A 13,296-nucleotide genomic window follows, 5' to 3' on the forward strand; every position below is an offset into this window, starting at 1 on the left:
AGGGGACAAATAGGAAAGGAGGAAGGAAAGAAAGAAAGAAAGAAAGAGAGAAAGAAAAGCAGGGCCTGGCGTCAAAGAGCACAGCCAGTTGGCAAAGCAAACCCGTCTCGTCTCTGGCTGATCTGATCCATCAGCCCAACCGTACGGACCTGAACCTAGGACTTGGGCCAGGGCCATCCAGTCTGTGTCAGTGTCATACAGCCTGCAGCAACCGCCAGAGGCTCCGGTTTCTCTCTGTGTTGTGGCCTGTTTCTTTCTTACATACACACACTTTCTTTGTCTCTCTACGGATATCCCTCTCCTCTTTTATCCGCAACTCGACTCGATTCGACCGGCCTTCTCCTAGGTAGTCCTCCAGTCTCCCCTTCCGTCTCCCGCCTCCCGCCTCCCGCCAGCCTCCAGCCTCCGGCCTTGAGTCTCCCATCCAGTCAGTCTTCCAGTTTCCAAGCATTCATCAGGCTCTCACGTGTGCCGCCACTGTTCAGATCAGATCCCTTGTTCTCGTTACCCTCCGCTGCCTGCATAAACCGGCGCCTGCTTACCTGCTCGCACGCTTGCCTAATTGCCAGCTCGTCTCTCCTCGTTCTTATCCTCAATCTTTCTGTCCATCATTGTGGCCTCCCTCCTCCTCCGCCTCCTCCTTCTCTTCTAATCGTCTGTCCTCGCTTTCTCGGCATTATCAACCCAAAACGCTCGATTAGTAATACCGACAGCTGAACCTGAAGACTCTACCGCTTACAACGGACAAGTCACCAGATCACTAAAAAAGGTACATATCAACATACGGCTTGGATTTTGCTGCAACTGTCACCGCTATCACTCCGTCCCCCCATGTCTACTTCCTTTCGTATCATCACTCCACTTCACCTGAATGATTGAAAAAGGAGCGAAAGAAAGAGAGAAGGAAAACCCCACACCCACCCGTTTCCGTCCCAGCCGCTCGCTCGTTTCGCAGTCGCTGCCCGCAACCGCAGTTTCAAGTCTCCACTCTCGATTCCGCTCTCTACGCCGTCCTCGCTGTTGGCCTGGAGAGTCGCTTCTGCTGCCATTGCTTCCTTTCACTCACCTAAGGTATTTACCTAGGTACGACACAGCAACAGACCAGCGCTGTGCTCCGTTGCTGTACCAATCTCTATCCCTTTCCGCACCGTATCATCCCCAGAGACAGCGTCTTCATTGAAACGCGCCCGGGGCGGCCACACACTTATTCTACTTTGCCTACCTTACTTTAGGTATCTCAACGCTGGAGACCAGCCCACGTTTTCACGCTCCACCCCTCCCCCCCCCACCAAAGTTCCCTCGAATCAACCTGAGCCGTGGCATAGCAGCACATTTCTATTTTCTCACTCCTTCCCTCCGATCCCCCTACCCTTTCCCTCTCCCTTCCCGCCCTCGTCCTGTCAAGCGTCAAAGTCGCAAAACCTCGGGCCCGTCGCAGCAGCTGAGTCCTAGAGTCCTCCCAGTCCCCTTCAGGTCCTCAAGTCATCAACTTCCCCCTCAAGAGTCCTGACTTGCGGCCTTGTCGACTGAGGGACGGACTGACTAACTCCTACCTCCGACCTATCTGGGTTCCAATCCCTCTCTCTCTCTCTCTCTCTCTCTCTCTCTCTCTCTCTCTCTCTCTGCCACCCCTCCCCCCCCCTCCCCTCTTTCACTCCTCCCCAATCCCCCCGAATTCGACACCCCAGCCGCAACCCACCAGCCGCAGCACCAAGTCCTAAAAGTCTAAGCCCAGGCCATCATCCCGCCTCCGATTACCACCACAACCTTTCCGCCAACTTACTGGAATAGCACCGCACCGCTGCCGACGCCCGCAACCTAAACCGATATACCCTCTGCTCATCCTGCCCACCCGGGCCCTCGCTCTTCTCCCCTCCTTTTCCCTTCCTCCAGCATTCCCTTATGAGCTTTTCCAACTCCCGCCTGAAAGGCTTTGGTTTCGGTAAGCGCAAGTCAACTGCCAGCATCCAAACGCCTGATCCGAATCACACTACCAGCCCGACCCCTCCTCCACAAGGTGGCCATCCTTCCGGTGCCCCCCAAATACCGCAACAGATTCCCCTCCGACCAGGCTCCATCGCCTCGACATCCTCCGCCTCGATCGCTCCGATGAATCATTCAGGCCCCGGCAACCGTCCCCCGAGCTATTCGGCCAACTACCCTCCCGGCGGTCCTCCTCCCATCGGCCGTACCAGCCCCATGACCGGCCAAGGTTCGGCTCGCACTCCGCCCAGCCAGATGGTTGGCGGCCCTCCGCCTATCAACACCGGTGGTGCCCCCGTCGCCGGCTACCCGCCTCAGCTCCCTCCTGTCGGTGGTCAAGGACATCCGATGGGCGGTCCTCCTCAATACGGCGGCGGCGGCGGTTACCCTCCCCCGGGTCCCCCTCAAGGGGGAGGTCCCTTGGCGCAATACCAGCGTGGAGGCAGCGCGGCCGAGGTCGAGGGAAACAGCAGGAGTAAGGCTCAGCTGATTGTCGGAATCGATTTTGTACGTCGCTCGCCGAGTCGGAAACCCTTCGTGGTGCTTTGGAGTTGGTTGCTGACGTGAGCGATAGGGCACCACTTTCTCTGGTGTGGCTTTTGCCTTTGCCACGAACAACGAAGCGAAGGAGGACATTATTACGGAATGGCCCGGCGCCGGATCATACACGAAGCAAAAGGTTGGCAATACCCTTCCCGTATATCCTCACCCTGGCCTTTCCGGCTTTGGCTAATCGCCATTTGTTGCAGATCCCCACGGTACTCTACTACGACCAGTACCAGAAGGTTGTTGGCTGGGGTCCTGATATTGCCGATGCTCTTGCGCCTACTGGATACCCGAAGCCCGGCGTGCAAAAGGTCGAGTGGTTCAAGCTGCAGCTTATGCTGTCCGGCAACACGTATATTGACCCCATCAACCTGCCCCCTCTGCCTCCTGGCAAGTCCGAGATCGATGTCGCCGCCGACTATCTCTTTAAACTCCGCCAGGCGATGCGTTCTGCCCTGCAAAAGACTCTCGGTGAGGTCTTCAACCGCGAGGAGCGTAATATTCGCTATTACCTGACCGTCCCTGCCATCTGGAATGACGCTGGCAAGGCCGCGACCAGAGCCGCCGCTATCCAGGCCGGGTTCCTGCGAGACGAGAACGACAACCGGTTGACGCTGGTTTCCGAGCCAGAGGCCGCCGCCATCTTTTGCTCCAAGACGGGTCTTTTGAACCTAAAGGTGCATGATGCCGTGCTGATTGTCGATTGCGGTGGTGGTACTGTTGATCTGATTGCGTACGAGGTCGAGGAAGAGAACCCCTTCACGGTGGCTGAGTGCACGGCAGGATCCGGTGACTCTTGCGGTTCGACAGCGTTGAACCGTAACTTCAGCAACATCCTGCGTACCAAGATCCGCAAGATGAAGCTACCCGACGGATCCAAGACCGCCGGTCGCGTATACGCCAAGTGCATCATGGACTTTGAGAACCGCATCAAGGCCGACTTCCGCAATAACGGGCAGAAATGGGCTGTCGACGTCGGCATCGAGGCCGAGTTCCCCGAGGCGGGTATCGAGGAGGGTTACATGACCTTCACCAACGAGGAGATTCTGCAGTGCTTCGAGCCCGTTGTTAACCGCATTCTCGAGCTCGTCAGAAACCAGATCATCGCCATCCAAGCCCAGAACCGCACGCTGCAGAACATTCTCGTCGTCGGTGGTTTCGGTGCCTCCGAGTACCTCTTCCAGCAGATCAAGCTCCACGTGCCCCCTCAGTTCCAGTCCAAGGTTGTTCGCCCTATGGACTCGGTCGCCGCCATTGTCAAGGGTGCAGTTACCGCCGGTATTACGGAGCGTGTCGTCACCCACCGTGTCGCCCGTCGCCACTACCTCATGGCCACCCTGCAGCCCTTTAAGGAGGGTTACCACCCAGAGGCCTACCGTGTGCCGTCCCTCGATGGCAAGGACCGCTGCAAGTTCACACGGCAGATCTTTGTGCAGAAGGGTCAGAAGGTCAAGATTGGCGAGCCCGTCAAGGTTTCCTTCTTCCGACAAGTCGCCCCCGGTGCCACGCTCATGTATGAGGATATTCTGTACGCCTGCGATGATGATGTCTGCCCCGAGTACACCAAGGATCCTCGTAAGTTGCATCACGTTGCCATTGATATGCTACTGCTAACGCACACCTCTCAGGTATCAAGGAAGTCGTTACCCTCACCTCGGATCTGTCCCGCAAGAACCTTGAGAAGGACTTCGAGAGGATGGACACGCCACAGGGCACATTCTACCGTGTCTATTTTGACATTTACCTGACACTGGACGGATCCGAGTTCAGCGCAGAGCTTGTCTGCCAGGGCGAGGTCATGGGCCGCTGCAGGGCGCGTTTCAGGTAAAGACGGCAGGGGCGTAATGGAAAGAGAGAAAGATTGATAATGTTTGCCGGCTTACATTGGGCATTTCGTTCCCATACACTCGGATGATACCTCGAAAAGGCGAGTGAGACGGAAAGGATAGCCGAGGCTAATAACAGCCGAGAGTATATATCACGAAAAGACCTCCCAGACAGATGACTGGAAGGCGAGGGTGGGACTGGGGCGTGGTTTTTTATGACGGTGAAGGATAATGGTCTATTGTCAAGTGTAGACGGACGATATTCCCAGCCCGGGATGAATCAAGCTATTTCAAAGGTTGCGGTGCAGTTCTGATTGCCGCACTAGCGGAAGGGTCAGGCTGTTTGAGCAAGCAAGCAAGAATTTTCATGGCAGGGAGATTTGCGGCAAGACGAAGTCATCAATAACAAAGCGCGCTGCAAGGTTAAGCTCAACTCTCGATGTGCGAGTCGTGCCCAGGCATTCTGCTGAGAGGTACCAGGGGTGACACCATGTGGGGTGTCAAGTGGTACCCATATTTAGGTGGCCATCGATTCCTCATGAGAGCCCCACAACCTATGGTGGTGATGCGATGGCTAGCAGTCCAGCGACGCTGTGCGTGAGAGACGAAGGACGTGGCTGGCACGAGACAGCGAGCATCTCGCAGATTAACTTAGCCACATTACACTAAACTATACATCGTACCTACCCTACCACCTACCTACTACGTAGGTACCTATAGTACTTACCGATTCCCGGGTGGAGTTTGCGACCAGGAGACAGCGGCTAAGCAAGGAAGGCCCCCGTCGCCAACAAGGCAAACTGGACCCTGCAGTTCCGAACGGGAAACCGGGCAGCCAGTTGTGCCTGCGTCATCGTCTGAACCCAAACTGCAGGCAGAGTTCAGTCCAAGGTCGGGCCCTGCATCTTGCAACGCGGACAACTGTCGATGGCAACAGGTAAATGGGACGGGCCAGCGTCCCCTCCGCCCTTCCTCGACAAGTAGCCAGCAATGCGGGCCACGATGCGATATGATGCGATTTTCACTTGTCGTCTTGTAACTAAGCATTCTCTCCTCTTCCCCTTCTTCTAGTTCTTCTAGTCCTTCTTCACCGTCCTCGACCTCACACTGGGGTTGTCGCGCCACGAACCTTTATCTACGTCTCCTAATCGGAACCGTTATTCTATATCATTACTTGTCTCCGCTTGTTTTAAGCGCAAAGAAACAACCTAATTTCTCTGCCCTACGACCCAGTTCTTGTTCCCACGCAACGGCGCCGTCCGACCGACCTGTGGTTCCCACCTGGTGATGGCCGCTGACGCTACATCGCGCCAGCAGGGATAATCAAGTATTGGCCCTGGATCAAGCTGGCCGATCACCACCTGGAATTCCACTGGCCCTTGCTTCCATTCGTGCTCTCTCCCACGCTCCGTACGTCACTCGGCGCAAGCCCATCATCGGCCATTGGTGGCACCCAATCACTACCACGCTAGCGCCGGTCGTATAGCTACACCACACCGTCGATTCTCGGGACCATATAAGTTCGGGGGCCTGCAAACCATGCATTGTCTCATCATCCTAGAGTAAATCATCATACAACTGGTTTTTGCAGTCGTCCTCCCATATTGCTCGAGCTTTACCGGCCAGGAGTTCAAGACGGTCACCACAATGATCATGAGACGCTCGTCGTCGAGGAAAGTCGATAAGCGCTCGACAAGAGCCAGTCGGAACATCTTGGTTGCTCTAGCACTTGCCTCGCAGTTGCCAACCACCAATGGAATCGTGTTCCCCAGCTACCACCCGAGTTACAAAAGCGATTACCTCCAGCTGAACAAGAGGTACAACCCCGCCAAACGAGGTCCGCCCGAGGATTGGAACGGGAGGATACCCTTGAAGATTACCAACTCATGCCCTGGCACGATCTGGCCCGGCATCACGACTCAGCATGGCATCGGCCCCGGAACCGGAGGCTTCGAGCTCGCCTCAGGTGATAGTCGAGACTTATGGGTTGGGCCGACATGGCAGGGCCGTGCTTGGGGAAGGACCAACTGCACGGTCAACGGGGAGTCGGCTGGCTGCGCAACGGGCGACTGTTTTGGGAAGCTTGACTGTGAATTCAGTGTAAGTCTCATGCCACACGATCCGATCAACCGGCGCTAACAACACGTACAGGGTGCCGTTCCTGCGACCCTTGCCGAGTTCAACCTAGCCGGAGGTGTCTCCGGGAGACAGACATTCTACGACATTTCCCTCGTCGACGGCTACAATCTCCCCGTCGGCATCAATTACATTCCCGCCGAGAACACCACGTTCATTCCGCCCAACCTGACAAACTGTGCTTGCATTGCGACGACAGGCTTCATAGCCCAGCGTGCAGCCAGTGGAGCCGTCTACACCAACAGCACATTCCCCGTCCCTTGGGAACCAAACGAATCCAACGACAGTGTCCGAGACTGGTGCCCTTGGCCCCTGCTAACTAACCCACCTGACAAACCCGGCGACGGAGTCTACCCTTACCCTGACGACCAAATCAAGCGTCCCACCTTCAGCCCGTGCAAGAGCCAATGCGCAGCCACGAACTCGGACCACGACTGCTGTATAGGCAAATGGCATGATCCCGATAAATGCAAGCCGGGTTTGTTCTCCAGGCACGCCAAGGCTATGTGTCCTGACGCGTACAGCTTCGCCTTTGACGACCAGACCTCGACCTTCATCATCCCCTCGGGTGGCGGCTGGGAGGTTGTCTTTTGTCCCGCCGGCCGGAGCACTAACATCCTCCGAACCATGGGGCCGCAGCTGTTCGAGATCGCGAGCGCCGGTTTTCTGAGCCAAAAGAACCTGGAGCTGGTTAGGAACCGCACTTACATAGAGTCTGAGAGCGCGAAGAACGCTGCCTCAGGCCATGCGGTGTCGTCGCACTGGACCATCTGTGCGATCATCACGGCTGCGCTCTTGATAGAGTGGTGACGTAGATGGGTCTTGTTTTTCTTTCACTGGGACAAGTATGGCGGGCAGGACCCGCGCAATGATTCTTGCTTCTTTGGTTTGGATTTCTTAACATTGGGATACCCTGGGACGACTATACGATGCATAGGACGATATACAAGAGAAATGGAGACTGAAGACCATATAGGAGGAGGGTCGAGGTCATGAGCCGTCGTAGACAGCAGCGTAGCTGCACCTTTCCTTTCAAGTACCTAGAGCGCTTATATCCGTATCAAGCACAACGTAGCAAATTCTTCACACTTTGGTTGAATCCTGACTCGACGGTGCAGAGCAGAGGCAACGGGGCGGATTGGCAGCCGTGATTTGCGTTGCAATTTGCGTTGCAATTTGGACTCAAAAATGCCACTCACTTTGAATTTGTTTAAATACATCACTGCGGCGGCTTGATGATGATAGAATAAGTAAGTGATCTTTGTATGTCGAATTCCTGCTGGATGTACGGTAAAGTAGGTACGCGATGCCCAACGCCGGTCTAACCCGCCCCGTACCGTTCGTCCACTCCTTTCTGAGCCCCCCCCCCCCTCTCTCTCTATTTCTCCTCCCGCCACGCGCGCATCAGACAAAAAGGAGAACCCGAATCTTGCCTGGTCTTTCGAAAGAGCCTGTATATTACCTGCTATTCTTTTTTTTCCCTTGTTGCCATTTTTTTTTCTCTCTTTTTTTCTTTTCTTTCACCTATCCCCCTTCTCCTCCCTTCCCTCGTTCCGCTCCTTTGTCTTGAATGCTTGCTTGTTTCTCGGAAGGAATCGTCTGCCCATGCCATTGTAACGCGATGGCAATTGCTACCTAGTCTAATATGCAGGAGGCGCAAGGGGGAGGGGTCCTCTCCCACGTGCGTTTCCCGCTCGATTTGTTTTGTAGGAGGGTTGGCGAGTAAGCAGAATGGCTTCTTTCCCTGTGAAGAAAATATAGGAAACCAAACCCCTTTCTCTTTGCCCCCCCCCCCCGGATACGACCAAGCTGCCGCTTGTATTTGTACGTCAGACCACACCCACACACACACACACACACGCATACAGACACACACACCCCTGGGGTCTCAACATCGGTAAGATGGTGAATGCAATGCAAAAAGTCCAAGCTGGGTACCGAGAAAGAAGAGGAGCAGACGATGCTAGTGAAAACAGAAAAACAGGCGGGCCGCTGCTCGGGTATGATCCTTCTCCCCCCCTTTTCATAACCACCCTCGAGAGACATGGAAAAGATCAGCCCTTGCGGGCGGCGCGCTCCTTCCGTCTCCGCTCCCACTCGGCGCGCTCCTCGTCGTCGCTCCCACTAAACTCAGCGTCCTCGTCGCTCTCGTCGTCAACGTAGCCTGGCGCGGGGGCGGTCGGCACGGGGGGCGCGGCGGCGTTGGGGACGGCGGGGGTCTTGGTGCTGGGCGCGGCCGAGGAGGAGCTGACGCTGATGAAGTCGCCAGCGTTGAGGGAGGCGTACTCGTGCTTCTGAATGAGGTCGCGGAGGCCGGTGTTACGGGGGTCGACGAGCTGGACGGCCGTCAGGCCGCCCTTGTTCTTGACGCGCGGGTTGGAGCCGGCCTCGAGCATCATCTCGACGAGGGCGTTGCCGAACTCGCGCTGGGCCGGGGGTTCCGAGTTGATCCAGCGGATGGCGGTGTGCAGGGGGGTGTCGCCCTCAAGGCGGTTGACGGGGTCGCATTCGAAGTTTGGTTGGTCTAGGAGGAGGTCGATTATTTCGTCTGCGGAGAGAGGAGGGAAGACCAGAGGTTAGCGTGGTTGCCGTTACGTTTTGTCATGTCTGGAGAAAGGAGGAAAGAATCGGCGTCGGAGGGGGAGAGTGGTGAAGTGTGAGGCCGGACGGTGCGAGAAGGGTGGGAGAGAAGCACTCACAGTTACCCCGCGAGGCGGCTTCGTGGTAGAGGTGGTTGCCCATGACAGTAGTGGTCTCGTTGAGTATACGGGAGAGCTCGTCCTCATCCTTGATGTCGGCGACGACCTCGTTGAAGAGGTCGGTGTTGTTGCGCCGGCAGGCCTCGATGAGAAGCTCCTTGACGGAGGCGCCCTGGAGGGGGAAGGGGAGGTCCGTCAGTCTTCTGCCCCTCTCGAGTGCTTGTTCGCTTTCCGGCCGTACAAGAGCGACGACGTAGGCGCGAATGAAAGGGAAACTTACCTCGTGTTCCTCGTTGTCCGCGGCCATTTCTGTGCTGCAGATGCGCAACTATCTGGGTGTCGTGTGTTGAGGTTGTGGGGGTGAGAGAGAGAGAGAGAGAGGTGAGGCGTGTTTCGGGTTGGCTCTGTGCTGAGCCGGGAACGGTTTGGGTTTACGTAGGTACCTGAACCTCGTATGGTGGGGTCGAGATCGGGGTGAAAGGAGGGGTATTGGGGGGTGGTTTACTTCAACTGCAGGTTGTGAAGGCAAGGAAGAAGATTGACGATGCACGAGAAAAGCGACTCTCTAAGAAGGACGCGGAGAGATGTCTGACCATGCGCAGATCTGGGTTCGGGGAGGTCAATTCAAGCGGTGGACGTCGAGTTGCGCGTACGGTGTTGGTCTCAGTGACACACACTCTGGTAGTGGCGTGGTGCTGCTGTTGCTGAATGAACGAGACGTAATCGGGGGCTGGTGCCAGAATGCGGTCTGTTCAAGGAGGTGGCAGTGATCGCTCAACCCCTGATCGAGAGCTGTAGTGCTTGTATCTCAGCGCTCCAGTACGTAGCCTCAGCCTCAAACTGTTAGCTTTACAGTGAACAAAGGACATGCCCCCCTTCGCCGAATGGACAGGCGGGAACGGGTAAGGCGGGGGTGTGGGACCGAAGAAGGAGGGGCACGGAATATTGTTGAAGCGGTATTCCAGCGGAACGGTCTCCAACCTGACCGTAGAAGTTCTTTATTAGGTACCTAGGTACCTAGGTAAGGCACGCTAAGGTGGTGTAGGTACCTGGTATCATACCTACCTACTTGCCTGTCCAAGCTTTTTGAGTGACTGACTGCAGCGCTTCGTCCCCCACCGTCGCATCCCAAGGCCCGCTGAATTTTCCAAAAGCATCACGACCGGTTCACCAAAACAAACATAAGTGGGCATTTGCGCATCGACATCCAAACCCTCTACACCGCCCGTCACCGAGCCGCGCAAGACAAGACAACGGCACCTTTTCTCCCTAGCTGCGACTTCGCCCGTCCGTCAAAATGTTGCTCTGTAAGGCCTCGTCCCTTCCCGCCGCCTCCCCAATCGCTCGCTCCATCGCCCACTAACAGCCTCCTTCTGCGCCAGTCTGCCCCAACTGCGCCAACATCCTCACCGTCTCCGCCTTCGCCGGCGTGCGCAACCGCCTCGAGTGTCGCACCTGCCCCTTCGAGCATGCCATTACGGAGCCCATCTACTCGCGCCGCGAATTCGAGCGCAAGGAGCGCGAGGACGTTTTTGGCGGCCCCGGCGAGTGGGACAACGCCGACAAGGCCCGGGCCCAGTGCCCCAAGGAAGGCTGCAACGGCGAAGAGGCCGCCTTCTTCCAGGTGCAGATCCGCAGTGCCGACGAGCCCATGACCACCTTCTACAAGGTATGATCCCCCTTCGCTCCCGGTACCAGGGTGGTCGTGCACACAAATGCTAACGGTGTCCGCAGTGCATGACTTGCGGAAACCGGTGGAGAGAGAACTGATGCCAAGACGGGAGCCTGATATTTAACGATGCATTGCGAGGCGTTAGGGAGGACGGTTGGGTTTACTTGGTTTATTTGATATCTGCGACCTTTGGTGGCGCTGCTGGTCGAGCTTATCCAGCGAGACAGCTCCTATAGGGCTGCTTCGTGCGAATGATTACCCAGTGCCGAAAAGCATCGTATTTTTTCCCCTTTCATTCGAGTTATCTCGCTGCCACAAACTCTCCTTGTCTTTTGATCATAATCTCGTGATGTGTCCGATACCGTAATGATTTGCGACTCTAGGCATCTCCCAACGAGCAGCCGCCCGTACTCCTCGTTCCGGGTCGGTTATAACCCGTAGTGCCTCGCACTCAAACGTCTTGTCGTCAGACTGGACAATGCAGCCCTGTTTTCCGGTCCGGAACATCCTTCAAGGTCGGATGTGTGTCATCGTCGCGTGCCGGTCTCAATTGCAACCATCCAATGGCTTCTCCAATTGCTTCCCCCCTCCTCACGCATCGCTCCGATGCCAGTCGACCGCCGCCTTCATGCCCTCGTCAATCAACCGCTGTACTAGATCCGGGCTGATGATGTCCGTCCGAAACTGCTCCTGCTGCAGCAGCTCGAGGTGCTTCAACGTCGGGCCGGGGTACATGAGGTACTTCAGGTACGGCGGTCGGGACCAGTACTGCAGGTAGGCGAGGTATGCAACGAAGTCGGGGCGGGTAAGCAGCTTTTGCGTCGCGAGGTGGTTGAGGTATAGCGGGTTCGCAAGGGATTGGACGAACTGCGTACGCGCGATGCGTCTGGTTAGCTGTGGCTTCGCGGCTGGTGGAAGGGGAGGGTGAACTGTGTGCGCACCTCGAGCTCGATTTCGAAGCGCGTGAAGCCGCCATACACGGGCTCGTCTCCTGACTGCGGAGGCGGAGGAGAGCCGGTTTGTTCTGGTGCTGTGGTTGCCATCGTCGCGGCGTAGTCTTGTATTTCCCTGCAGATGCGACAGAGAGGTTGCGGGTTGGAGAAGCGAACGGGTTGAAGTGGAATTGCATCCGAGCTAGGACCGGGGTCCGCCGCTAGCTCCTCAATGGTTGGTGGCAGGCAACTCGATCTTCCAGGTTCCTCCGTCACTGGAGAACGTCTATATTCAGATCAAAGCTCGGGTCCGTGAATCTACAGTAATTATAAATCGGCCAGAGCCTGCTTCTCTACCAATTGCAAATCAAAGTCTGAGTTTCATTCCTGTATTACAAACACCATTACTGCTAACTAGCGCTCATAGTCGGTGTTTAACATCCCCTCCCACTGCAAAGTGGGCTGCGGTAGCTTCCGTGGGGAAGGTGCATGGTCCCCTGCACCTACGCCTACCTTGAACCGACACGGCTCTAACACCGCGATATCTCCAATTGACGCTTCTAGAAACTGATCACCACCTTAGCTCCCTTGACAGCTAATAACTGTGCCCTCTATGAGATCCATGGAGAAGGCGAGTTGGATACACATCTGCTAGATGCCCTGTCGAGCAACACCCGGTAGAGGATCAAAGAATTCACCAAACGATGCAGAGAGAAGATGAGTAAATATGAGATACACTATCCGGGTCAAGCATAGCAAACCGAGGGTAGAAACGGCTTTCGTGGACTACAAACAACAGCCGCTGATCACAGCAACTAGATATTTCGTTCATCCTCTTTGTAAACCGAGATATCTGTCATTCATCACCAAAGGCGTTGATTGTAATACCATTTTCGCTTGTCATACAGACTCATTGTCGTTCTCCTATGAAACTCAACATTGAAACAACAATAAAGACTCCCATGAGCTCTGTCGTAGTTCCCGTTAGATGTTTCAAGCAAATTCTTCAAACTCGGATAGAAGTTCAGCCACGTCGCGGGAAGTGCAGTTATCGTTTAGGCATTGGCGCTCGGGAGAAGAGAATGAAACTGAAGTCTTGAGGAGGAGAGGTTACCCAATCATACAGTCGCGTCACTTGTTCTTTGTTTGGAATTTATGCGTCCATCTTCCACTTGGGCTCAGAAACATTTTGGGCTTTTGAAAGTGGATAAATACGATGTGCCTTTGAATCTGGGGTGCGTGAAACATAGTCTCAATGGTTAAACTATCAGAATCAAGCGGTTTGTCTACTAGTGCTAGTATTTCTCAAGTCTACAAGATATTCTCATCGCATTGACCACTATTCTAGCCTACTTGATAGACCTTGGACTTTACTTTTGTTTTTTATGCACATTTGTTTCCATATAGTTCCTGACAACACTTGATACTTTCAATATTTTCAGTATAAACTGTGAAACAAAACACTTCTGGAATAGAGAGAAACAATAAGGAGAATTTAATTA

The 13,296-nt window shown here is 55.2% G+C and overlaps 6 protein-coding genes across 6 annotated transcripts; 3 read left to right on the forward strand and 3 right to left on the reverse strand.

Moving 5' to 3' along the window:
- Positions 1–1,902: 1,902 nt before the first annotated feature.
- On the forward strand, positions 1,903–4,357 carry LY79DRAFT_673942 (uncharacterized protein; the record flags this gene model as incomplete). Its single annotated transcript, XM_060564236.1, has 4 exons — positions 1,903–2,490; positions 2,558–2,662; positions 2,733–4,104; positions 4,158–4,357. 4 exons carry the CDS (start codon positions 1,903–1,905, stop codon positions 4,355–4,357), a joined length of 2,265 nt encoding a protein of 754 aa, XP_060408661.1.
- A 1,528-nt stretch (positions 4,358–5,885) lies between these two features.
- On the forward strand, positions 5,886–7,421 carry LY79DRAFT_40948 (thaumatin family protein). The gene is made up of 2 exons (XM_060553076.1): positions 5,886–6,455; positions 6,507–7,421. The coding sequence occupies exons 1-2, from the start codon at positions 6,003–6,005 to the stop codon at positions 7,299–7,301; spliced, it is 1,248 nt and encodes a 415-aa protein (XP_060408662.1). The 5' UTR covers positions 5,886–6,002; the 3' UTR covers positions 7,302–7,421.
- A 535-nt stretch (positions 7,422–7,956) lies between these two features.
- On the reverse strand, positions 7,957–8,355 carry LY79DRAFT_526657 (uncharacterized protein; the record flags this gene model as incomplete). The annotated part of the gene is made up of 1 exon (XM_060555860.1): positions 7,957–8,355. One exon carries the CDS (start codon positions 8,353–8,355, stop codon positions 7,957–7,959), a length of 399 nt encoding a protein of 132 aa, XP_060408663.1.
- A 190-nt stretch (positions 8,356–8,545) lies between these two features.
- LY79DRAFT_526620 (ankyrin repeat protein) lies at positions 8,546–9,497 on the reverse strand (the record flags this gene model as incomplete). Its single annotated transcript, XM_060555854.1, has 3 exons — positions 8,546–9,039; positions 9,191–9,362; positions 9,471–9,497. The coding sequence occupies 3 exons, from the start codon at positions 9,495–9,497 to the stop codon at positions 8,546–8,548; spliced, it is 693 nt and encodes a 230-aa protein (XP_060408664.1).
- A 990-nt stretch (positions 9,498–10,487) lies between these two features.
- Positions 10,488–10,960, forward strand: LY79DRAFT_673945 (transcription factor S-II; the record flags this gene model as incomplete). Its single annotated transcript, XM_060564237.1, has 3 exons — positions 10,488–10,497; positions 10,573–10,859; positions 10,925–10,960. 3 exons carry the CDS (start codon positions 10,488–10,490, stop codon positions 10,958–10,960), a joined length of 333 nt encoding a protein of 110 aa, XP_060408665.1.
- Positions 10,961–11,453: 493 nt separating this feature from the next.
- On the reverse strand, positions 11,454–11,905 carry LY79DRAFT_526654 (SOH1-domain-containing protein; the record flags this gene model as incomplete). Its single annotated transcript, XM_060555859.1, has 2 exons — positions 11,454–11,729; positions 11,804–11,905. 2 exons carry the CDS (start codon positions 11,903–11,905, stop codon positions 11,454–11,456), a joined length of 378 nt encoding a protein of 125 aa, XP_060408666.1.
- Positions 11,906–13,296: the final 1,391 nt, after the last annotated feature.

This window comes from Colletotrichum navitas, assembly GCF_030913465.1.
Source record: "Colletotrichum navitas strain CBS 125086 chromosome Unknown LY79scaffold_102, whole genome shotgun sequence".
NCBI lineage: Eukaryota > Fungi > Ascomycota > Sordariomycetes > Glomerellales > Glomerellaceae > Colletotrichum > Colletotrichum navitas.

What these genes read in the sequence shown, in the direction of transcription:
- LY79DRAFT_40948 (XM_060553076.1), top strand. Translation starts at nt 6,003, where the DNA reads ATGATCATGAGACGCTCGTCGTCGAGGAAAGTCGATAAGCGCTCGACA. An exon ending in AGCTTGACTGTGAATTCAGT is followed by an intron (nt 6,456 to 6,506) that starts GTAAGTCTCATG and finishes CAACACGTACAG; the next exon opens with GGTGCCGTTCCTGCGACCCT.